Below are 27011 nucleotides of genomic sequence, written 5' to 3'. Positions count from 1 at the left end.
CACCATATTAACGAACCTCTGTTTTTTTTTGCGTGACATTAATACATTTTGCGGAGGCTGCGGCCGTGTCGCCTTTCCCCCGAAGCCGAACATGCACGGAAATGCACGTTTATAGCCGTACTCTAGTTTGCACTGTCTGACCAGGTGAGTCGAGTTCGCGTTGCACATGGTGCATGCAAACATGCATGCTGAGCTTTGCACCAGTCTGCTCCATTAACCTACATTAGAAAATCGGACCGGTGTATTCCTCCATTCAATCCCACGCTATCCCCGCTTCTATAGATATCCACTTGGTGTTGCTTGGCTGCTCTCTTGATGACAGAATTCCAATTGGCAAATAATCTCAGTGGGAATTTGTCACGATCCAACCACACCCCCGGTGTGAGTGAGGGATGCTCCTGTGGTTGCAGTTTTGGCACAGCTGGTTGTTTCGGTGCAGAAGGCCCTGTGGCCATCCAGCTGTCACTAAAGCATTCCAGCTGTGCGGTGTTGACCCTCACTGAGGAGCCCTTGTGTGTTGCCCCTACACACAGAAGAACCACTGTTCCAGCCCAGGAGAGTCTCAAAGACAGCAGCTTTTTTTTTTTTTTTTTTTTTTTTACAGCTCCATATTACACACTAGTGGGGAATTTCAAGCCAGCATGTTCAAAGGCAGGGTCATTTTCCATGGAAAACACTTCCACGGGCTCTGGATTTTTCATGCAGGGCCACTTTGCTTTATGACACTGAGCAACAATGTGCCACCAGTGTACAATGACAAACTGTTCAGGTCTCTGCATAGTGACCTATTCAGAGGAAGTCATTGGCCTTGACTCATGACCAGGTGATTCATTTAATACCATGGCAGGCTGTGCGTGTGTGTGTGTGTGTGTGTCACACACTTCCTCAGACCTCCATTTCACCAGTGTTGATCTGAAATGTTTGTTTGCATTGAACGCATGTCAGGTTTATCAGGCTACTGGTACATATGCGCCCAACATGAGACATTTGCGTGTAATTCAAGCTGATTATATTAGTTTTTCATTGCGTTTATTTTTATTCAGTGATTGCGTCACACCTGGAGAGTACAAGCATGTCCGCTGCGTCGTCAAAGGTTCTGGGTTTGAATCTGGAGTTTGGATGTGCTCCCCATGCTTGCGTGGGCTGTCTTGAGGTAGTCTGCTTTCCTCCCATATTCTGAAAACATCCGTGTCAGGTTCATTGGCGGTGTACCCTGCCTCTTGCCCAATGATAGCTGAGATAGGCTTCAACTGACCCCCAACACTTAAGAGGACAGGCGCTGTACAAAATGGATAGATGAATGGATGGATGGATGTTAAGTTATTTGAAGATTAAAATTGTACTTAGGTGGGTTTGTAATTTTCACTTGTTGTTTCTTTATATGTAAGTGTTTAAGTGTTTTAGTTGAAGTGTGGTTCAGCATTAGAAAATTCACATTTAAATTAAATTTATTGATCCATTATCCCTCCATTATAATTCTCCTATTTGCTCTTTTGGGTTCGTGATTATGCGACATCTTGTGGCATCATGGTGCCAAGGAACTATGTTGTAGTCAGTTGAGGAGCTTCATTTAGACAAAAGTAGTACTTTCCTGCCATCTTTTGGCACCTTGGTGCCAATGAACTATGTTAAACTGAGTTTTGGAGCTTCATTTGGATAAAAGTAGTCCTTTATCATCATCTCGTAGCATATTTAGGGAGTTATAAACCTAAGGGGTGGGGGGGGGGGGGTCAATTACCCTTGGAAGAAAAAAAACATCTCAATCTGCTGTAGAATCCGGGCCAACTTCTGACTTGTTTGCGTTTATAAAAAAAAAAAAAAAAAAATCTATATAAATTGAGATAGTCTGTTCTAGGGTCAAACTTTCTTTCTTCTTTTCACTTTGGGTGAAAGGTGGGGTACACCATGCACTGGTTCCCAGTCAATCACAGGGCACATAGAGGAAAAACAACCTTTCACTCACATTGACTCCTATGGATAAATTGGTCTTCAATGAACCTAACATACATGTTTTAGGAATGTGGGAGGAAGCTGGATTACCCATAGAAACCCCACTCAGGCACAGGCAAAACATGCAAACTCCTCCCAAGGGGGGCCCTGAGCTAAGATTCGAATCGAGAGCCCTGCCTCTCAGTTGTAAGGCAGACTTGTTAATCACTACAATGCTACCGGATGAAATTTATCAAATATCACAGAACTGTATGCAGTTTTCCCTCTCTATATCGCGGTTCACCTATTGCAGATTCAGTGCATCATGGATTTTTAAAAATCATATTCATATTGCTGATAATTACATATTTTTGAAAATTGCTGTGGTAAACTAAGCCTTTTTTTTTTTAGCTAAATCATGGAAAAAACAAATGACAATTTACGGAAACACAGGGAATGAAACACCTGTTTAGTACAGTACAAAAGCTCAGTTGTGCTGAGCGCTGATAATTCAGTGTCTCTGAAGCCGAGAGAGAGTTTGTTGACGGTGTACGTCTCAACGGTAATGATGTTTATCGTCTCGCTGTTTATCATTGGAAGACGTTACAATACTTTATGTCAAGCCCTACAATGCCGCCCAAACAAGGTACCTGCTGGCTGGCAGTTAGCGGCGGAGCAAGATCCTAGCAATAGCAGCTATCTCGCAGTAAAGATGGAACTTCTCGACCAGTTGAATAAAGGTTTATGCCTGTCTGTAGCCATTATGGCATAAATGAATCTTTGGTCCGCTTCATAAAGAAGGACGAAAATAATATCTGGGTGACAGCCGCAATGCTCTTGCCGCAGTACAATCGACATCAACTTAAATGGTGAGTCCTTCATTTTAAATACTGTTAATATGTGTGCTTAAGAGTATAAACAGTGTTTAAGGGAAAATGAAATGTTTATGAGTAGAGGTGAATAAGAGTCATGGAAACAATAATGAAAAATGAAAACTCTGTAAATGGAAAAAAAAAATATGGATGCTACATCGCGGAATTCACTTATTGTGGGGGTGGACCGGAAACCCCCCGCGATAAACAAGGGATCACTGTACTGCCAAATAACATTTTAACTTCATTAATTCCCCAAAATGTGTAAAAGTAGGTAAACCACTGCAATATGTATACAGCGGTGCCTTGAGGTACGAGTTGAATTCATTCATTGACTACGCTCGTAACGCAAATCACTCATATCTCCAAATAAAAACATGTACTCTGTGTCACCTCAAAACATTGCCTGTTTTCTTGATGCACTCTGCTGGATTGCATTATCCATTTTGGGCCCTAAATGTTTGGCAGCAGGCATACACCTTTGCCGCGGTGAGCGGCTCCCCACGCTTGTGGGCGCAGAACCCGGATGCACCACCTGGCGAGGACTCGGGATGACATTTGCCGGATGGAATGTGCACTGAGGAGAGCATTGAGCAAGGCAGCATGGCTTCAAGGAGGAGGGGGTTTGTGGGCGCCTTGAACAGGTTTTCAAAAACATAGGGGGGGATTGTCCACAACTAAGCTTTTCAAAGGAGACAAACAAACTCCACACTCCTAACCTTTGATTTTGATATGAAATATAAAGATGCTTATGGGAATGTGTCTTTCTGATTTACTGGTCTGCTGTGTTTGCTGCAATGCCCTTGATGCCAACTATATATCTGTAGCTTTATACTGTACTTCAAGCCCCCCAAATCAATTGCCTTTTTATTGACTCTCAGATCTTGACACCGCAGCCGTGTAATTTCAATGTCAAATCAAATTACCACAGTCTGATTTGTGCCTTGAAATCAGAAACACGTTTAATATTTCTTTCCACTAATCGCTTCTCACACAGGCGACCATTAACAGTCCAGCACGAATCCAGCTCTTGTCATTACTGTGTTAATGTGAACAAGGGGGTGGAGTTACGTGGCTCACTGCGTCACCCCTGATGCCGTTCTTGCTGTCTGTGCAGGGTGGGCAGTAAGCAGCGCAGGGCAACATGGCAGATCCCGACCCGGCGCCCGTAACGTCGAGAGCAGGGCACCGTCTCGGAGCCCCGGAGACTCTTGGCATCAGTACACTAGACCCGGCTCACAGACCCCCGGCCATGCCCGCCGGAAGGCATGTCACCGTCAGGGTCCATATGTTGGATGACACAGAGGAGCTCTTTGACATCTCGGTGAGTTTCCAAAACATTTCCTGCTTTTATTGGGCCAAAGAGTCTGGTAACAGGTTGGCATGGCAACTGCATGATATTAACGTTTTCAATTCATTAATGAAACTGGAGGGATCGTATTAGTGTGTACATGTCAAAATTCATCTATTAAATTGTCTCGAACAGCTTTTGCTGACTACCTTCGTTATGTTCAAGTGCCCCGTCTATTTGGCATGCAGGTGGAGTGAGGATTTGCTAATGCTCTCTTGTGGAAAATCATGTTGTTCATGTTGATGTTGATTAGCTATGGATTGACAGTTGCATAAATAAACATAAAGGACAGGATTTGCAGAAAGTCGACGCTTCTACAGCATGAGTGATGCAAGCTAAACCCCAATGCACAGCTTTTAAATGAAGACACCGATTGACTGCTTTGTGATCCATGTGACTAGACCGTGTGATCAGAGCTAAGTAGTAAAGAGAGAGATTTACTCAAGTAACGTTTTGGATAAATTGTACTTGTCACAGTTTTAATGCAACATACATTTAGTTTTACGTATTTTTGTAAAGAAGAAACAACTTTTACTGTTTCATTCAGCTATATTCCCCTTACTTGTATTTTTATTACAGGATTTTGTTAGGCGGCACGGTGGCCGACTGGTTAGCCTCACAGTTCAATCCCCGGCCCCGCCTGTGTGGAGTTTGCATGTTCTCCCCGTGCCTGCGTGGGTTTTCTCCGGGCACTCCGGTTTTCTCCCACATCCCAAAAACATGCATTAATTGGAGACTCTAAATTGCCCGTAGGCATGACTGTGAGTGCGAATGGTTGTTTGTTTCTATGTGCCCTGCGATTGGCTGGCAACCAGTTCGGGGTGTACCCCGCCTCCTGCCCGATGACAGCTGGGATAGGCTCCAGCACGCCCACGACCCTAGTGAGGAGAAGCGGCTCAGAAAATGGATGGATTTTGTTATTGCTTGCACGATCTAGTTTGGTTCGTCAAGGACTCTTGCGTCACATAACCAATCTAACATAACTACTCGTGTTTAACGCCAATTGACCAATCAAAGAGTCAGGCAGTCACATGACCGCATGCAGTCTTCGTGCAGTCCCAGACAACCAAAGTTTTCGAAGTGACTTGTTTAAAACATGGCTGAAATCTATATTTACCTTACGGATAGACCTCGGCTTACCTGCGACCCGATTTAGTGAAAGCGGTATAAAAAAATGGATGAATGTTCTATTAAAAGAACAGCTATGTCATGCAGTGTCACCTGTGTCCACCTAAAAATGTTGGCATTTCAACCTACAAAAACTCCAACGGAGACGTGAGAAACATGCAAGAGGCTGTTTGGGTCTGCGTTTACAAAATGTGGTGCTCTGTAGAATAAAACCAGCAGATCAACCACAGAACGTGAAAGCAAATTGCAGATCTTCTCACCCACTCAGATCCATTTGAGCTCTGTTCCTCACTGTAGACAGGGTACGCATTCAAATGGAGCAGGGATAAAAATAAATCCGCAATGTATGGACAGCACTGAAGATAAAGATGTAAGTTGGCAGGACTCATGTTGTTTTTGAGTAATGAAACGGATGTTGGCATTGCTGATGAATGTGGTTGAAGGTGTTGTCATTTCTTACTAGATACACCAGCGTGCTATAGCAGCCTGGCTAAACGACTTGCCTACGTGGCGGCCAAGTTCCCATCAAAGGCAATGAATGAATACTTGAGCTTCACATTTTGTGTGAATGTCAAAGCATATGCTATTAATACAAAACATATATAATACAAAAAATTCTTATCTATGGAAAGGGGTTTCCCAGTTCCCTTGTTGTGATTGTACGGCGTCGTGAGCAACTGTAAGCAGCACAATGTGCAGGCTTTTTTGGTATTTTGGTTTTCGTGCCATCCACAAACATGGAATGCGTTGACACTTTGCCCCTACTAGCTTGGCGTCGTGTTAAGTACGCAACTCTAAGGGACGTGTCTATCCATTGTTCATATCCATGACCGCAATAGACCAACAAGTAGGAAAAGCATCCATGTTACTTCAACCACTTCCAAGTATGGGCAAACCTGCACCCAACGTACTGTATCTTAGCAAACAATCAATTTCAAGGATTGTAGGCACGAAAACAAAGAAAATCAACAGATTTTGTTGTGAAAATGATATGAGAGTGGCATTTTCCCAAAAGAAAGGCAATAGCATTCACAATCATTTACAGTAAATGTGAATTGAATTGAATTATGTTTTTATTTTTTTGTGTGAAATGCATGTTTTGTTGGTTTTGTTCTTTAAACACAGTGGTTTTGTCTGCAACTGATGCGTGGTTCATTTTGTGCTCGAATAAAATGTATACCCGTTTTTGAACATCAGATAAACCATATTTGATTATGAGCTCTTCCGTGAATGCACATATGAAACTTGTGGGGTTGTCTTTAGCTGACTGTGCTGATTGCTGCCTCTAACATCTGCATTATTATTGATTATGATGATTGCAAGATTCTCACATTTAATCATCTTTTATTGGGCCTCATCCCTACAACTAAGACCGGGTTTGGAATCACTCAATTTACACTATTGAATGACATTTCATGCAAAATCAGTGCGTTCCAGATAACTGGGTACCTTTTGTTGGTCGAGAGAAGAAAAGTTTAGAAGTTTAAACTAGCCGAAGTATCACCTGAAATTTGATGACACCTTGTCCTTCTTATTACAGCAAAATATCACACAGGAGACCAATAGTTGGGATTATAATAAAAGGTTGACAGAATTAATGGATTGAAATGGAAATAAAACACTTCAGGCTACATATAAATAAAGATCACTCGTGCTCTTTTACTTCTTGTCAGCTAATGTTTCCATTTCCCAAACACGTACAATTTAAATTCACCTCCAGCACTGTCGAGCTTGTCCCCAAATGCAGAGCAGTACACTAACCGTTATGGTGTAGATTGCCGTTGACCTGAATAAAGCTTTTGTCACAGAGCTGCGCAAGCAAATGGAAGCTTTCTTCAGTCAATTTAACACACATTATGTCCTAAAAAATTAATTCAGCCCTATCTTGTTTTGCCTGGAGGCGTCTTCACAACGAAGACAAACACATACTCCTAACTTTACTGTAACTACCTGCTGACTCCCTCGGATTTTATTAATCTTTTCCTTGTAGGACAACAAGAAGTATTAACAAATTTATGCATGTAGCCTATTTTGAGGAGTTTTCTTTTTGCCCGAGAGATTGTATCCTCTTCTACTACAGAAAGTAAAAATCAATAGCTAAAGTCAGGTCTTTTTTCTTTATTGTTCTTAAGCTGCTGGGCCACTGACAGCCCCCAGAGGTGGCACACCTCAGACTTGAAAAACCGCTGCTCGACAGCATACTTTGTCAATTATTAATGGAATTTTTAATCAAGTAACAGAGAGGTGCCAGGACTGCTCTCATGACTTTATAGTCCAAGTTACTGAAGGTATAAGGTCGAAACCTCCTCTGCTGTAAATGATACCAAATGTCTACACTTCTTTTTTTCCCAGCAGTTCAAAGAGGCAGGTTTCCAGCTGAGTGGGCAGGGTATCAGATGGTTGAGAAACAAAAGGGGCCATCTTGTCACATACCATACTGTGGCCTACTTACCCTGCTGACTGGGAACACACGTATGTAGATGGTAATGACGTTTGGCCACACGGACATGAATAACAGTAGAGTAGATGAGCCAAGGAAGAACCTATTAAATTCAGGTCTGGATGAGAATAAAGGTTCACAGGTTGCAAAAAGTGCAGTTTTCCTGAATGTCCAAGTGAAACATGTATGCTGGAGGGTGCTATCTACAGTGTTGAGAAAGTTTATTTTCTACGCAATCTAGTTCAAAGTTCAGTTCACTGTTCCAAAAATGAACTATTTAAGTTATTTTTTTATTTTTCTCAATATGTTGCTGACGGGCTATTACCCTTAAAATAGTGGCATTTAATTTTCCAATTGTTGCCACCCATTCAGTCCACACGAATAGCCAGCTGCAGCTTTCACCCTGCAATCTCAAAAATTGAGGAAAAACGCGTTGCTTGAATGATCTTTTTTAAAATAAGGAATTAAAACAAAAACAGGTCTTTTGTCCTTAATGTGCAAACAAAAACACGCAACATAGTATGACAGGGACGATGGTGAAAGGACATTGATAACTTTGCATTCCTAGCAGCTCTGGCTGATTATGCAGTGTTAACAAAATATTTTATTTTATATATTCTTACATGACAAAATCATACAAATTAAATCATTAAGATACAAATAATTTCCGATTATGTACGGTATTTCAAAGAAAGCACCAAAGAACACATACTCTCCCATTTAAGCAATGTCCCTGAATGCACCTCGCGTTCTCACGCAGCTGCGACGTGCCTGCCATAAATGGTAGCCGTGGCCGCACCGCATCGGTTGCCAAATACAGCGTTTATCTGCCGACATACTGTATGAAGGCTCGTATGTAGTGGATTCCGGCGGGTTTGTCAAGGAACTCCCTAACAAAACCTGGCACTCTTGAATGAAAATGAACTTTGTTCAAAAACCATTTTTTGATGCCAGAATGAGCACGTTCTCAGTTACGTTCATCAAGCAGAATTGAACTAAGTTCACTTCACGTTCGCCCAAAATATGAACAAGTTCATGAACTTTAGTTACACTGGCTATCGACAGTAAGGTGTACAATTTGTTACTAATTCAAATATGTTTAGATTTGGTATTGGTCTCCACTCTACTGATTGCAATTCTTGTTTGTTCTTCAAAGTCCTTTGCTAAAAATGAACTATTTTGCTTGTACAGACTTCAAACCCATCCACTCAGACTCATCAGTGATGCTTTGACGCAGATGTTTGCTCAAGGCGTTTTCAAAGTTGCCTGTGCGGAGTGCGATAACACGGGGGATGGGATGCTGAAACGCTTTTAAGCTACATTAAATGGAAAAGTGTTGGAATTCTCAATGCTGTTGACATCAGTAACGCATGCACCAACCATTCGGAACCTAGTAAATCATACCTTTTCTATCGTATTTGTAGGATGGAATAGGTTCTACTCGCCTACATTCTATTAAACCATAACGAGCCAGTGTGGACTGCAAGGTGTGTGCCTGACCTTTGCTTTGCACATTACAGCCTGGGTTTGGTGTGTAAAGTAACCCTTCATCTCTTGGCATTTCCATGTACTGTGACAATTGATTTTGTGCTATCACAGTCATATTATTGCTCTACAATCTGTCACTTTTTGTGTTTCTGCAATTACAATTGAAAGCAGCAATAATTGGTTTGCCTGAAACCCACCATACACTGACATTGGGCTGCGCATAACGCAGGTGCCTTTTAGGGGATGTTGATAATCTCGCCGCCTTTTCATTGGCAACTTCATACTGTACATCAGGGTATCGACATGTTCAATGTCCCCTCTTGCTGTCTTTGTTTGTATTCAGTTGATGTTATCAGAGGATAATCCATCATTATAGCCTATAATACTCTAATCTGTCTATAGAGGCTTGGAAAGAAAAACTGAAGCTCGTGTTGCCTTGGAGGGAACACAATAAATATGCTTCGTACAATTACTGTATTTGGTTGTCACACCATATACAGAATAGTATAGGATTCTGGGTCCAAAAAGGTCCCATTAGTTATAGAGTTCATCTTTCGAAGTTTAATAATTTTCATAGCTAACGTTTGTTCAGCAGGTGTGGGATAAATTCTCCATGAATCAATACTCATTCACAATCGCTCAGTCCAGGATGCAGTCAGCCTTTCACCAGTCAGCAGGGATAGGTTGCAGCCCTTGGCTTGACTCAAATTAAGCAGTCAAGAATACAGATGGATAGACAGCTGTTAGCACATTCTACGAACCCAATGCAACAGTAAAGATTTGCTCTTTATCACTAGCTTAACAATCATTTTCAATCAAATGCTGGAAGAGAGCCACCAAATTCCCATCACCACTAGTATGCTTACAGCATGGAATTGAGCAGAGACCACCCAGGCCAGCAGAGGACTATAAATAAAGGGCCTATTTGGCTTTCAGTAGGACTCGCACTATAGTCAAAAGTGTGCTTATCAAGTCACCATACTGTCGCCCATTCACTGTGATGGGACCCAATTAGAGGAGTTGCAGTGTGCCTTGTTACCAGCTGAATGGCGATGAGGACCTGACTGTATCATGAAGGGCTTCTTTCAACTCGCTCCTCAGTATGCTTGTCCCATGAGTGTGTTCTATGATTGCTGCAAACTGGAGCGGAACCTAAAAAGTACAAAAAAGTGAACTCGCGCTATCTGCAGGATTTAAGGTTAGCAAAGAGCCCTGCCGCAAATAGCGAACATTGACGCTCTGCCCAAGAAGGTTTTTAATTGCCTATGAATACCACAAGATTTTGGCAACGCACTTTTCTTTCTATTAGACAAGGCTATGACAGTTAAGCGGTTGTTAAATTTTTGTTTTATGGATAGTTTGACAGTAAACTTTAACTGGGAGTGGCATTAAACAGCTCAAAGCCTCTTTTTATTGATGACTTGTTCACTATTTCCCAAACTGCTGCTTGTTGTGAAGTGAGTTCAGTCTGCTATACATGGAACGTCACGTGATCAAACCCAAATAACAAGTTAGCGGGCTTCCTGTGTATGCCGCAATAACTAGCAAAGCAGCAGGTTGATGTGATAGTTTGAACACAAGCTTGCTAAAAATACATATTTATGGCTGGTGTCGTCAGATAAAAGTTAAATACATGTAAATCATTTCTTTATACAAATATGATATGATATGTTTAAATACGAACCAAGCCTAAACATTGGGTATTGTCATCTTTGGTGGCTCCGTGGTGACAGGTTTTTTTTTCTTTTTTTTTTTTTTTTTTAATAATTTTCAGACGTTTAAAGTTCCTACGGGTGCAGTCCCCTTTGCCATTCACCCGAGCGAGGAGGAAGTGCTTCGACCTCTTTTGGCGAATGCGAAAATAGGCTCCGCATATATATCGGATTGAGTTCACTGCCACCATACAGCGCTCATATCTCACATTTCGCTTCTAAGTTAAAGCAAAAAAAAAAGTCCGAATGACTGCTTGGCCAGAGGACAATATCAGCGAATAGGTGAATTTTTCCGAGAATAACAGAGGATAGGTTCCCCCGACAAATCTGCAAATGGGAAAATTCACTAGTGCCAAACAGCAAGTATGGGGGGATTCACTGGACTCTAGTCCGCTTGCATACATTTCTAATGCAACATTAATTGCGGCTCAAACACTAACGGAGTTGAGTTTGATCCATTTATTCAGTTCATTTATGTCAAAGCCACTCACTCATTGATTCTACAGGTGACAAATGAAGAATCTTAGGACGATTCCTGCACATTTTTGGAAGAATTCTTATACTGAATGTGTTTGAAAAAGCGAGTGGTCCAGTGGTTAGCACATATCAATTCTGAGGTTCTGGGTTCAAATCTAGAGTCTGACCTTCCTGTGTGGAGTTTTCCCTGTGCTTGGGTGGGTTTTCTTTGGGTACTCCATTTCCTTCCATGTTCCAAAAACTTGGACGTTGGGTTCATTGAAAACTTTGACTCGCCTATATGTGCCTTGCAGTTGGCTGGCGACCAGACCGGGATGAACCCTGCCTCTCGCCCAAAGTCAGCTAGGATATGTTCCAGCTCACTTACAACTCTAATGAGGACAAATGCAATAGAAATTGTGTGAATGGATAAATATGTTTGATATGTAGTTATTCAAAATATACCCCTAAATAGGTTTGAATTCTGGAACTCCAAATTCTCAACAGGAAGACCTGCTTCATTCAAGTTGCTTTATTAGTTCAGACTACCAAAGGTTCTCAGTCGCTCATGTTTCATACGGTGTATTTTTAAGTGTGACATGTTGACTTGGAGAAATGGTAGAGCTCAGATATGGGGGTGGGGGTGAATGTTTCTTTTTCTTGTCATGGAGCGGCACGCTAAATCCTTTTAAACCTGGTCGCCGTGGTGGGGATGCAGTCTGCTTCTCCTCGCTTACATTGCTCCAGGCGTAGAACTGGCACAGTGATTTAGTCACAGTGGACATGATTTGGGAGCAGATTTTTGTTGTTGCAAGGTTTCATTGGCTGAAAGAGAATTTGATTGGTTGGTGCAGTTTTTGAGGAGCTATGGGAAGCAGCCATTCACCAAACTCTCTTTTGTATCATGTTACAGAGTTTTCAAAAGCCATTAGCGATTCCCTCCCATTCTCTAATACGAGTCATGCACTAGTAATGGTATCATTTCAGTACCTTAATGCAGATGGTTGGTTTCAGGTTGATTTTGTCGGACTGCAGTTGTGAATGAAAATGCAAGGCTGATTTAAATCTAAGGAGATGGTGATGAACACCGTTCCGACCAACTGAGTGGGCTTGCCTTTAATGAGGAATGCAAATGAAGGAACGGTGAAAGTGTGCTGATAAATGCCCTCCTCTTATTATACCCCCCATGTCAACCAATAAAATGATTGCAGCCTCATAAGGGAGACATCAAGAGAATCTTGATATGGCAATAATGTTGGGGATTGCAACTATCCAGGAATCGCTTCCATCTCTCACTAGTCACTGAAGATATTTTATTTGTTCACACTTTGGGGACCCTTAAAATAGATGTATTTTGCTCTTATTCTTTTCCCAGCATGACAGCGTCTAGCAGCTTTCAAGCTGTTGTAATTTTTATATTTTTAAATTTTTTTCAGAAAAGCGGCCAGTAACATTCCGTGAAGGGCTTTATAGTCCCTCTGTGAACATACAGTATATCACAATTAAATGCCGGCTGAATCGTTGAACGGTTACACGGAATCAGGCGGCCTGTGTGTGGGTTGCCATGGCTACAGCAAAGGTGGGTGAGGAGCGTCAGTGGTGAGAGTCTTCCACTGATATGCAAGTAGTAGTGGTGGTGGAAATTGAGGAGCGTGTGTTGGGGTTAGGAGGTGTTCCACGCATAGCGCAGAGAGGGGTGTTAGCATGGGAATACTCGGCCACAAACCAATTATGGAAAGCATATTCCATAACAGAGCTGCGCTACGGTGTCACTTTTATTGAAGGCACTGCTGTCAACTGTCATGGCAGCGTGTGTGTCCTGTGGAACATGTGAATGAAGTGCTATCATATTCTCCTAAATCTCCACCTTGTACAGTATAATTTGTCACAATGGCAGCTGTTTATATGGATGATCTCTCGTGCATTAGGATGAGACTATTCTGTACATCTATTTTCCAATGCTCCACCAAAATTAATGTTCATGACGATAGGAAAATCTACCAAACCATTTTCTTCCAATTTATTTATTTATTTTCTGGAGGAAATCATAGAAAGAGACTCTTACCTTGACAAAAAAAATTACTGAATGGGCAATGTTTTTAGTAGGATTTTTAAGGAAGTTGTCATTGTAAGTTAAAACAGTAGAACACTCTTTAAATGATTTTGATTTTAATGACAAATGAGGTGTAGAGCTGCAACGATTATTCAAGTAACTCAATTCAATTACAAAAAAAAACTAAAGCAAAATCTCTACCTGGAAGCTTCGTAGTGATAATTTTTCCACACGGACTAATGTTACTGCAGACTCGGGCATCTCTTCCTGGAGAAAGAAGATGACACGATTATGGCAAGCCAGGAGGTAATAGTGGGTAGAATACAGAGAATGTCCAAAATTTGGGATCATTTCACTCTTAAAGCTAAAGTGCAATGTGTCTACTACAAAGCAGAACTGGCTTGAAAAACAGCAAGTCAAATTCTAAAAATATTCGATAGCCCCAGCCCTAAGGCTGCGCAACAAAAGCCACCGTACAAATGCACCTCACACTTTTTTTTTTTTTAACATTAACACAACTGTAAAAGTGTGTTAATGCCCCCCCCCCCCCCCAAAAAAAACAGTTACCCACAGTACAGCATGGGTACAAGCACACCTTCTCAAAGGTTATACTGTATTTATAACAGTCTTTTAGAGACCGAGAGGCCAAAGGTAACAGTAATTAAAATAACTTTTTTTCCTTTTTAATTTTTTTTAAAAATGATTGTTGGTTGACTTAGTTACGTTTGGGGTGGCATGCATTTCTCCAGTGAATTTACACTTGTTAAAGGAAGTTTTGCGTCATCCTTGCAACAGCTGTTTGTCTGCACTTTACTCACATGATCTATGAACTCATGCTTGCCTTTTTCTCATAGCTGTAAATTGAAATTCTGCACTCGGGGGAGCGGCTGGGCTGGGGTGGGGGTGGGGTGGGCGGGTAGCTTATCTCCCCCTCCCTCATATCCTGGCAATGTAATTCCGTCGCAAAGAGCAGGAGCCACCGAAGATGAGCAAGAGTGGGAATAGCGTGGTGGTTGATAGCTGATGAGAATACTAAGATGCTTGGAATGTTGGGAACACTCTTTAATCTTTATGGGAGGCTTGGAGATTAATGATGATCCGTGATTCTTGCACTCAAAGAAGAGGGAGAAGCGGGGGCCTGGGGGGTTGATTCGTAGCTTGTTTAATTAACAAAGAAATACGTCACCCGATATACAAACAAATTGGTCTGTTACTGATTATTAAGTTATTCATTTTAAATAACTGCGGGCGCGGTGATCTAGTAGTGTGTACTCTCATGGCTCTGTGCAGCTAAAATTGTTGTAAGTAAAAAGTTTCCATTTGAACACTCAATAGAACAACTTTAAATTGTCAACTAATATAACTCCAAAGATTAAGAAAGAAATTATATCTATCCATCAACCATGCTGGAGAGCATGTGGACAAATCGTTGCAGACTATGCACATATTCTGGTTTTGCCCCAAAAAATAAAAGTATGTTGGGACAAAATATCAAATAGTTTAAAAAGTATTATAGGATATGACATACTAAAAACGTACGATGCGTTACTTAGGCAACTTAGGGAACAATAAATGAAAATAAAAGGGAAAAGTGGACTGAATATCAGATACGAGAAGAGGACACCACCATCACTTCTTCTTTTCCTTTCGGCTTGTCCCGTTAGGGGTCGCCACAGCGCGTCATCCTTTTCCATGTAAGCCTATCTCCTGCATCCTCCTCTCGAACACCAACTGCCATCATGTCTTCCCTCACGACATCCATCAACCTTCTCTTTGGTCTTCCTCGAGCTCTCTTGCCTGGCAGCTCCATCCTCATCATCCTTCTTCCAATATACTCACTATTTCTCCTCTGGACGTGTCCAAACCATTGAAGTCTGCGCTCTCTAACTTTGTCTCCAAAACATCGAACCTTGGCTGTCCCTCTGATGAGCTCATTTCTAATTTTATCCAACCTGGTCACTCCAAGAGCGAACCTCAACATCTTCATTTCCGCCACCTCCAGCTCTGCTTCCTGTTGTCTCTTCAGTGCCACTGTCTCTAATCCGTACATCATGGCTGGCCTCACTACTGTTTTATAAACTTTGCCCTTCATCCTAGCAGAGACTCTTCTGTCACATAACACACCTGACACATTCCTCCACCCGTTCCATGCCTGCTTTGACCCGTTTCTTCACTTCCATGACCACACTCACCATTGCTCTGGACGGTTGACCCCAAGTATTTAAAGTCCTCCGCCCTTGCTATCTCCTCCCTGTAGCCTCACTCTTCCCCCACCACGTTTCTCATTCATGCACATATATTCTGTTTTACTTCGGCTAATCTTCATTCCTCTTCTTTCCAGTGCATGCCTCCATCTCTCTAACTGTTCCTCCAGCTGCTCCCTGCTTTCACTGCAGATCACAATGTCATCTGCAAACATCATGGTCCACGGGGATTCCAGTCTAACCTCATCTGTCAGCCTATCCATCACCACTGCAAAAAGGAAGGGGCTCAGGGCTGATCCCTGGTGCAGTCCCACGTCCACCTTAAATTCTTCTGTCACACCTACAGCACACCTCACCGCTGTTCTGCTGCCCTCGTACATGTCCTGTATTATTCTAACATACTTCTCTGCCACTCCAGACCTCCGCATGCAGTACCACAGTTCTTCTCTGGGTACTCTGTCATAGGCTTTCTCTAGATCTACAAAGACACAATGTAGCTCCTTCTGACCTTCTCTGTACTTTTCCATCAACATCCTCAAGGCAAATAATGCATCTGTGGTACTCTTTCTAGGCATGAAACCATACTGTTGCTCGCAAATACTCACTTCTGTCCTGAGTCTATCCTCCACTACTCTTTCCCATAACTTCATTGTGTGGCTCATCAACTTTATTCCTCTATAGTTGCCACAGCTCTGCACATCACCTTTGTTCTTAAAAATGGGCACCAGTACACTTTTCCTCCATTCCTCAGGCATCTTCTCACGCACTAGAATTCTATTGAACAAGCTGGTCAAAAACTTCACAGCCACCTCTCCTAGATGCTTCCATACCTCCACAGGAAGGTCATCAGGACCAACTGCCTTTCCATTTTTCATCCTCTTTAATGCCTTTCTAACTTCCCCCTTACTAATCATTGCCACTTCCTGGTCCACCACACTTACCTCTTCTACTCTCCCTTCTCTATCATTTTCCTCATTCATCAACTCCTCGAAGTATTCTTTCCATCTTAGCAAGCACACTGCTGGCACCAGTCAACATATTTCCATCTCTATCCTTAATCACCCTAACCTGCTGCACATCCTTCCCATCTCTATCCCTCTGTCTGGCCAGCCTGTATAGATCCTTTTCTCCTCCTTTAGTGTCCAACCTGGCATACATGTGATCATATGCCCCTTGTTTGGCCTTTGCCACCTCTACCTTTGCCCTATGTCGTATCTCAATGTATTCCTTTCGCCTCTCCTCGGTCCTCTCAGTGTCCCACTTCTTCTTAGCTAACCTCTTTCCTTGTATGATTTCCTGTACTGTGAGGTTCCACCACCAAGTCTCCTTCTCTCCTTTCCTGCCAGAAGATACACCAGGTACTCTCCTGCCTGCTTCTCTGATCACCTTGGCTGCAGTGGTCCAGTCTTCTGGAAGCTCCTGCCGTCCACCGAGAGCCTGTATCACCTCTTCCCGAAAAGCTGCACAACACTCGTCCTGTCTCAGCTTCCACCACATGGTTCTCTTCTCTGCCTTTGTCTTCCTAATTTTCCTCCCCACCACCAGAGTCATCTTACACACCACCATCCTATGCTGTCTAGCTACACTCTCCCCTACCACTACCTTACAGTTGGTAACCTCCTTCAGATTACATCGTCTGCACAAGATGTAATCCACCTGTGTGCTTCTACCTCCGCTCTTGTAGGTCACCCTATGTTCGTGCCTCTTCTGGAAAAAAGTGTTCACTACAGCCATTTGCATCCTTGTTGCAAAGTCTACCACCATCTGTCCCTCCAAGTTCCTTTCCTGGATGCCGTATTTACCCATCACTTCTTCATCACCCCTATTACCTTCACCAACATGTCCATTACAGTCTGCACCAATTACGACTCTCTCTCTGTCTGGGATGCTCAGAACTACATCATCTAGCTCCTTCCAGAATTTCTCTTTCACCTCTAGGTCACATTCTACCTGTGGGGCATAGCCACTAATCACATTACACATAACACCCTCAATTTCAAATTTCAGCCTCATCACTCGATCTGATACTCTTTTCACCTCCAAGACATTCTTAGCCAACTCTTCTTTTAAAATAACCCCGACTCCATTTCTCTTCCCATCGACACCATGGTAAAATAATTTAAACCCTGCCCCTAAACTTCTAGCCTTACTGCCTTTCCACCTGGTCTCCTGGACACACAATATATCAACCTTTCTCCTCATCATCATGTCAACCAACTCCCGAGATTTTCCTGTCATAGTCCCAACATTCAAAGTCCCCACATTCAGTTCTAGGCTCTGTGTTTTCCTCTTCTCTTTCTGCTGAAGAACCCGCTTTCCACCTCCTCTTCTTCTTTGACTTCGACCCACAGTAGCTGAATTTCCAACGGCGCCCCGCAGGTTGACGGCGCCGGTGGCGGACGTTGTTAACCCGGGCCACGACCGATCCGGTATGGAATTCTTTGGATGAACGCTCATATTTGTTTGGCGAGGTTTTAAGCCGGATGCCCTTCCTGACGCAACCCTCTGCATTTATCCGGGCTTGGGACCGGCCTACAGTTTGCACTGACTTGTGCCACCCATAGGGCTGCATTAGGACACCACCATCACTAATGGACAATAAGTACATGGACGAACGGATGAAGATTTTATCTTTTTTTTTTGTATGAATGAAAATCTAATTAAATGAATTTAATTAGATTTTTTTTTAACATTGTTGTTGAAATAAGTTTATGAAAAACGTTTTTTTAAATTTTTTTTTTTTTAACTATTAGTAGGCGTAAAATCACATTCATATGAAGGTATAGTCCTAGTACAGTTCATATGCAGGTCTAGTCAACAAATATTACCAGCAATATGCTTTAAAAGCGTCAAAAATGGTTTGCAGCACTTTGTAAAGTGTTGTGAAAATCCACCTTAGATGATAAAGAGCCTCCATGGTATTGGCATTTAAAGCAGAATTTTTAAAGTGCGCCGAGACACTAATGAAACATTTCTATACAGCGTTTGTTTTGTATACCGTGCATGTTTGGGGGGGAGGCCTGCCAAGTATTATACTTGTAAATCTCTCATGTTGTTCCTATGGTAACCATGCATGGATGTCCCTTTTGTGGAAAATCCTCATGATCCAGTTCACTCTGTGGGCTTATGTTTACCAAGAAACCTAACCTGTGATCTCCATTGTGACAGATGCACCAATGTGGATGCCATGACATTTCCAGCCCGTTCATGCATTATTCTATTGAACCTTCTTCCCCTTTGAGAAATCTCTCTGATCCATTTATTAAGATCCTCAACTGCGGCACGGTCTCCCATTGACTCCGTAGCAGCAGGGTTGTATTTGACGGGTGTGGCTGACTCCTCCTGGCCCCGGTTTTCTGTGATCTTGTCCTGCTCGCAAATAAGGAATAAAAGCCGTCTGGGATTGCATCTGAGCAGCGGCACGGCCCCCTTTAATAAATTATGAATTTCTCATTGAGATTCGGGTAATAATTAACATGTCTGAACGGAACAGTGCAAGATTATCCAGATCATGTTGTGCCTGTTGTACCTAGGAGCATTGACTGCACTTTTCTTGTCACCTTGGTGCCACTCAAGTGAAGTGGGGAGGCTGGGGGACTGCGACTGCGGGGACTGCGACTTTTGCAATGGACTTTCAGCCATTTATTGAATGAGTCAAACAGTCAAACATACAAATACAAAATTAAAACACTGACAAGGAGCATGGTGAAGGCAATAATCTGAACTAACCGTGTGGCAAATGGCCAACAGGAGCAGGAGTCAGAGCTCCTGACGTCACTCGCAGGCCACGCCGTTTAAAGCCACACAAATACTCCTGGATGTTTGGTGCAATCTCCCAAACTCTGTGACCTTTACACTATATTAAAACAGTTTATTGACTATCATTACATTATTTATATTTCCTTTTATTGTGTTTTCATATTTATATTTTACAAGAAAGTGCTATTATTCCTTATTAAAAAATGTAATGTTTATTGGGACTCATGGCATTTCCATTAATTTAATGGGGAAGTTTGATTTAATATAGTAATTCGGATCAAATTATACTGGTAAGTCAAAGTATCACTGTAGTATTTTCAACACCTTATCTGGGTAATTTTTCTGCGCGGCAAAGCACTGCAAACATGTAAAGAATGACTTTAACAGTGAAAAAATATAATCGGTCTTGGCTGATCCACCAACCACAACCGCATGTAATTCTGGCTTGCCATGGCAATGACGTGAGTTGCACTTTTCCTTATTACAAGCCAGTACAGTACACCAGCCATTGAAGATGTTATTTTAAAGTCATATTATGATGCATTGTTTATTTAAGTAGTAATCAAAACTGGAATGTTGTCAGTCAGTGGTAATCCAAAAATGTATTGTATTAACAGATATATCACATATATCTGAAATTCTGTCATTTCTATACCTGGACACCTGGGTGCTGCCCACAGGCTTAGCTGTAATTGAATCTGGGGCTCTCGGGAAATGGCGGCTACATGGGAGTGGGAAGGTTGGGATGAAGAAAATTTTAAAGCGAGGAAAGACATACACACACAATAGCGATTACCCCCCCCCCCCCCCCCCCGAGTGTGACGAATAAAGAATAAAAACCGGTAGCTGCAGCTGGTATTAAAGTGAGGACAGTTGTGTAATGCACCTCAGAGAATAGCCAAGTAGTACATTCTTCTGTACTGCAGCAAGAGTGCAGCTAAGCTCAGGTTCACTTTCCTTTTTTTCAGTAAAAATTCTTTGACATTCTTTAAGCTTCCCTCTTCCAACTGTTGAAGTTCTTTCCGACGTGAGGAAGTCCAGCTCAAAGAATCAAAGCATGGTCATTAGGGGGCATCCAGGCAATGATCCTTAATAGATTTCATTGGATTTGTCTGAGGGGAGTGTCTTGTCTGCCACTCTAAGAGCAGTACTTTATAATTTCCACATCTCTGTTCACCAATCACCACCTAATTCAGACACACAGGAAGATCCCAAAATGTGTATTGTTATTGAAAATAAATGTTTGCAAAAGCAAACATCTCTGATTAAGCTGTATGGGTGTACTTAAAATTGTGGCCAGTGACTGTAGTTTTTCTGCAATATAGTTTGTAAAGACAGATCTGTATTTTTACTGTCATTTACTGTGTTAGTCATTTGATTGAAATCCAAACTAAAGTTTAGCTGTTTTTTCTACAGAGAGTGGTCCCGAATGTGGATATTTGTAACAGTATGTTGCACATGCATTCGATTAGTAAAACTAAGCTCAAATGACTACAACATAATTGTAGTAATTATACTGCACAATCTAATGTGAACCATGCGCCTACAATTAAGAAGGCCACGTTCTTATTTATGGTGTATTTTGAAACTTGTGGCTTTCTGGAGAATTCGTGTAGAGGTGGAAGCATATTTCAGGAAAGGTTTCCAAAAATTGAGACTGTCCTGATGTACAACTACCTGGGGATGCAGCTGGATGAAAGGCTAGTCTGCACTGCCAACACTAACTAACACTAATGCAATGCACAGGAAAGGAGCTGCCTGTACTTCCTCAGGAGACTGGCTTCCTTTAACGTGCAAACAGATGCTGCAGAAGTTCTACCAGTCTGTGGTGGCGAGCGCCCTAATGTATTGCAATTGTACAGCGTTGCATAGCCTTACATCTATGGCAGAAAGGAGGATGCTGAACAAGCTTCTGTCCATCACGGACAACCCACATCATCTACTGCACAGCACCATCTCCAGGTAGAGGAGCCGCTTCAATGGCAGGCTGCTGTCACGGCCCTGCTCCACTGACAGACTGAAAAAATCCTTCCTCCCACATGCCATGTGGCTTTTTAATTCCACCCTAGGAGGGAAAGACCAATATTTATTCCCTCAACTCCGTACTGTCAACATCTAGCAAATTGATCAGCATGTATATTATTCTGGACTTTGAAAATTCACTGGAACTATGACCTCTATTTTATTCTATTTAAAAAAAAAAAAAAGACTGGTACAGATGATATGTTTAATATTTTAATCTGTCCATCTATTCATCCATCCATTTAATCGATCTACCCATCTATATCTATGTTTCTATATGTCTATCTATTTATCTCTGTTTTTTGGTGGTACCGGGTATGAAGGTTATTTGCATATAGAGTATCCCAGGCCTGGCATGATGTTTTACGAGGTGGAGATTGAGTAATAAAATATTTGTAAGTCCACCTGCACAATCTAGAATAATAATAAGATACTATACATTATTGTGTATATTAATAATAAACACATTGTTTAATTATGAGTCTTGATCAATACTGGCCATTATCGTATTTGTGAAGGCAGAATCGTTGGTACAGCTCTTTGATTGGATCTTTTGCAGGTGTGGCTAATGCGAGTCAGGGCATAGAGGAAGCAGTCATTTCGCTATAAATTGACAGGACTATTTTGACTGTGTTATGGATGCCCAATGCACCTGCACAGCTCTGTGGGGAAAAATAATGATGGTCAGTGATTACTTAAGAACACATTTATTTATTTATTTATTTTTTATTATTGTATTACGTTTCCCTTTGAAGTAATACACTCAAGCACACTTGAATGACGAAAATACAACTTTGAATGCATCTCAATTGGGGATGGGCATAATAATTGGTTGATGGAGTTGATTAGTTGTGTCTTGAAGCAATTAAAGCACAATTGAGTGCCCTAAGAAGAACGTCACGTCAGCTACATTTAGCTCCATAGGCGATAATTTTCCTGTGCTGCATGAATCTGTTTAGTACAGCATAGAAACAGGAGTTCAGAACATTAATTGAGAGATTCTCTCTCCTTGATAATCTACGCCAGGACAAATGATCTGCACAGGGCAACCATGCTGCATACTCTTCCGTAACCGAGGAGACCTGGCGTAAAAGGGAGCGAGCTTCACGAGACTAAAATCCATTTGCATCCAAAGCAAAACACTTCAACTTGTACTTCTTGAAACCTCTTACAAGCAGAGGAACTCATAGCATTGCTTCATCTATTGTTGATGTGTTGTTGAATTAGTCAGGATGATTGCTTCTTCCTGAGAGTAAAGCCTAAACCTCAGCATGGCCAAGCATGCTTCCATTGGGCCTGGTGTGCGTGCTTGTAGTGCTATCACAGCCCAGCTAGTCGGCTTAACCTCTCAGCCAGTGATTTTGGATGTGCCTGAGAATACTCAAAATAGGATGTGGTCTCAGCGTCATTTGTACTTTATCCTCCAAAATCCATGCATGTGGTCACAGTAATTGCATCATTATGTCACGCAGGGACACAAATTGCACGCCCAACAATAATACAACAGAGGCATTTTCCTAGTAAATAATAGTGAAATTTAAGCATACTTCCTGCTCCTCCAAATGAGTTCACATTTGTTCCCCCTCATTTATTAAGAGCTAAAATTCTTTCAATGTTGTCATGGTTACGTCCAGTTCTCTGAAATGTCTCTAGGTCCCAAATCCTTCCAGAAGTGGTGGGCTACAGACATGGAGCAACAGCTGCCAGCCTTGCATTTGCTTGCCGGCCTATGTCGCTGCACAATTTCCCATCGACCCCTGTGCGTAATGTGTGTCCCTGTCACTTCTGTGGAAAATGAGCGCTTATTCGCTCAGCACAAGGTGGCCTCAGCCCATATTTTCCTCAATGCAGGTCTTCTACCAACAAGTGCTCTTTGTGTCAGTAGTGATTTGCCCCAAAAAAAAAAAAGTCTGATTTCACTCCACAGATGTGGCAAAACCCTTTGTCCAAAAGTTTATGATTTACAGATGATAACTGCTTCTGTGAGGCTGACACATGTGCGCTCCACACATTTTCATTCCCTGTCTACACTTAGCCAGCATTGTTGCCAGGCAACAAGGCTGCCATAACGGCGGCTCATAGTTCTCATCTTAAGATTTTATGTACGTTGGCAATTCATTATAAATGTGAGAGCAACTAAAATCACAATATATTTACTTGGCTTCGGGCAGCACAGTGGCATATTGGTAAGCATACCAGCAATCTCTACTCTGGCATTTCTATGTGGAGTTTTCATTTTCTTCCTGTGCTGGCATGGATTCTCTCCTGGTACTCTGGCTTCCATCAATAGTTCAAAAAACATGTTGTTCAGGGTTGCAAATTTCTGGAAAGTTTTTGGTAAATTCCCACGGGAAGTGGTCATCCTACGGGCGATTTCCTTGCTCTGACTTGTGGGCAAAAATTTGAGATACAAGCACAGGTGGCAGTGAACTCAACTGAATGCCTCCAAAAAGAGGTTTCAAGTTGTTAATTACCACTCCTTGTAAACAAACACATAGTTTTGTCTTACAACAGTCTTTTTAACGTAATGCTAACAAGCAATGCAAAACGCCGCTTGGCTTAATGTTCACAAACAATGCAAAACGCCATTGACGGGCTAACAAATAACATCAGTGTCACAGCGTTATAACCTTTTGAGCAACATATATTTGAACACAAACGGTGCAGCAGCACATGTAGATCGATAATATAACTACTCAAAGGCATATTTTTTATCCTTTGCAAAAAAATGAAGAATATTACTGCAGGGTCTGAAATGGAATAATGGCATTTCCATTCATTTCAACAGGGGAGAGATGAGTTGACTGTTTTAAGAGTGTGATCACCAAACAAATGAAATATATCTCAAGGCAGCATTGTACCTTTTTTTTTTTCCACTTCACTCAAGTGGCAGCGTATCCTAAGTTTGCTCATACTGTACCTAAAATTGGGCCTGCAACACAAAGCGAAAAAGCAACCTAGCGACAGCTCGTAACATGAAAACGTATAAATTGTGGCACTCATAAGTCAAGGTGCTACTGTAATTGCATCTAGTTTGATTGGTTTAGTCAGTCATGTTAAAATATATTTTCTCCAACTAAATTTAAGTTACCTATTTAGACAATCTTCAAATTTGTAAATTCCCGGTTTATTCCCATGAATCCGTATTTATTCTCATACTTTCTTTATAATTCCAATGGAAAGTTTCCAACTTTTGAGGAATTCCAGGAATTTTGCAACCGTATAACGGTTAAGTGGAATTACTAAATTGCCAGCAGATGTTGATGTGACTTTGAATGATGACCATATTTTCACCAAGCAGTACAGTTTCTTAAAACCTGATCAGTGCTGTGATTCCAGTACTGGATATGTAGGCGGGATAGTGATAGCCATCTCAGCTAGTAAGTCTGACATCATATTCATATCATATCGTATCGTGACATCATATTATCATATCATATCGTGACATCATATTATTCTTTTTAGATAGCCTGTCTAAAGAAATCCACAGCGTTTTTGTATTTTGCCCATTTACTTCCTTCGATTGTAACACAAGGAGGTGGACAATTCTCTGACAACATTCTGAATTCTCAAACATACCAAAGTGTTTCAGTGTGACCAGCACTGCAATGGAGAGGTACTGAATAGTGGGATGGTTTGGGTTGATCATTTTGACCAATTTAAACATGTACCGTACTGAACTGAACTAAATCATCCCGCTTGGTGAAAACGAGGCACATGTAATCAGACTGACACGTGATTAGTTCAGTGTGTACCCCACTTCTCACCATCAACTGGGATAGTCTCCAGTTTATAAATTGATTAATCTGTCCAGAAAATTGATCAATAAGGTAGTTTGTGAATGCTGTTTTATCTTGCAAAAGTGAACCTGAAATTCCTTAGGCATGTACTGTACTGTTGGTTTTGTTGCATTACAGTATTCTGTCAAGGAAACCTGTAGCATGCTCCTCCCTGATAGAGGCTAATCCTAAACAGATTAAAACGTTACATCGGATTTTATTGATGTTTGGCCTCTGAGTTAGTTAATCCCAATGTCCACCAAACCTAAAAATTAAATTCAGTTTGGATTTGAGTTTTTTTGCATTTCCATTGTCATATGTAACTGCTACCAAAATATGTTGGAAGGAGCTACGGATTCTGCTGCAGTTCTTTCCCCTGCTGTGTGACACATTAGTGATCAAGTTCAATGTGTCAACTCACGAGCACTCTGCATCGTTACGGTAAGTGAGTGTGCATCACAGGGCAGAGAGCCTCTGGATTTGCCACTCTGTTTGACTAAGTCGTTTAAGGCTAATCTCGAGGAGGCCAATAGATTGGCCCCTCCTGGAGAGGAGCATGTGCTGCTGTCATTATTTATTACTGGTGGAGATTAAGGTTAAAAGCAGGAACATGCAGCAGGGCGAGCAGCAACAAACCATCCGTTCTTCGAGCTCCTAAAGTCCCATCCATCCTCCGTGTTGAAGCAAGTGGATGTGGCCTAATTACTACTAAAACATCTGATAGTATTGAACCTTACTACGAAGCAGAATTGTACTCATTCACAATATAGTGGCGGAACACAAACGTCTAGCAACATACTGTTTTGAGAGACGGCCATTTGTGATGACTGTTTTTCAATCCATTCGTAAGCAACACGTTCATTGATGTCATTTTTGTCGCTTTTTAATCTTCTCCAAACGTTGCTCTGGTATTTGAAGGTCCGGCAGGTTTTGAGGTGAAAAAAAGTTTTTGCGTGTGGTTAAAACGTCATCGCTTCTCCTTGTCCTGACCTTGAGGGGCTTGTCGCTCCTTTTCACTCAATTAATCTTGTGATTAGCCTGCTGATTGCCGTTCATGCTTGTATTATTCATCTGTAGTCTTAACTTCAGATCCAGTCACGATTTTCATCAACTCTCAGTTTTATTGGAGAAGGATTTTTAATCAAAGGTTTCGTGTAGGGATAGGCATTTAAATTTTGTGTTCTTGATTGACTATGGGGAAAAAAATTATCAATTAATGGATTCTTTATTATTCTTTGAATTGTATTAGCGGTGTTCTTGATTCCTCTATTGATGTTGCACTGAGCAGAATAATGCTGCCCAAAGGAGCTATCATAGTGGCTTCCCATAGTGGACGCCATGTTGTCCTTCTCTAGACAGCAAACTAGTTGAGACTTCAGTATTCCCATCCCTACTCTTATATTTGCTTGGAATTTTTTGTGGGTGTCATGTTCAAGAAATTATTATAGACACTATTCACACCTTTGGAGTCATGATATTTCATATTATTGTGTAATCATTAATTCATGAATTAATAATGAGAATACAAGGAAAACATTTCCATGTTATTGAAATACATAAATGATCAGTTGAATTGCGGCCTTGATCTTAGAAATCTGGGAATCCCTGCGAATGCCAAATGCGTATGATTAACACATTTCAATCAGATTCTCAGTCTACCTTTATTTACTGTCCTTAAATGTGAAGCGAAGCATGCACTCTGTGAGTGACTTTAATCCTTTGCAGGGGTTAGGGTTTGCTGTGGTGACCAAGCGGCAGGGGGTCCAGAATTTGCCGCATTCTGAAAAGGATTGGGGAAGATGAAAGGGAGAGGCCAGT

The 27011-nt window shown here is 41.7% G+C and overlaps 1 protein-coding gene across 1 annotated transcript in view; it reads left to right on the top strand.

Moving 5' to 3' along the window:
- Positions 1 to 27011, top strand: part of LOC133410516 (FERM, ARHGEF and pleckstrin domain-containing protein 1-like) — a 58426-nt gene that overhangs the window by 355 nt on the left and 31060 nt on the right. The window contains exon 2 of the mRNA XM_061691803.1: positions 3919 to 4125. Within this exon, the coding sequence (XP_061547787.1) occupies positions 3946 to 4125 (180 nt within the window). The 5' untranslated portion in view covers positions 3919 to 3945. The remainder of the gene's footprint in view (positions 1 to 3918; positions 4126 to 27011) is intronic.

This window comes from Phycodurus eques, chromosome 12 (genome assembly GCF_024500275.1).
Source record: "Phycodurus eques isolate BA_2022a chromosome 12, UOR_Pequ_1.1, whole genome shotgun sequence".
Taxonomy (NCBI): domain Eukaryota; kingdom Metazoa; phylum Chordata; class Actinopteri; order Syngnathiformes; family Syngnathidae; genus Phycodurus; species Phycodurus eques.
Note: the sequence above shows the minus strand (reverse complement) of the source record. Positions and strands in the feature narration are given on the sequence as shown.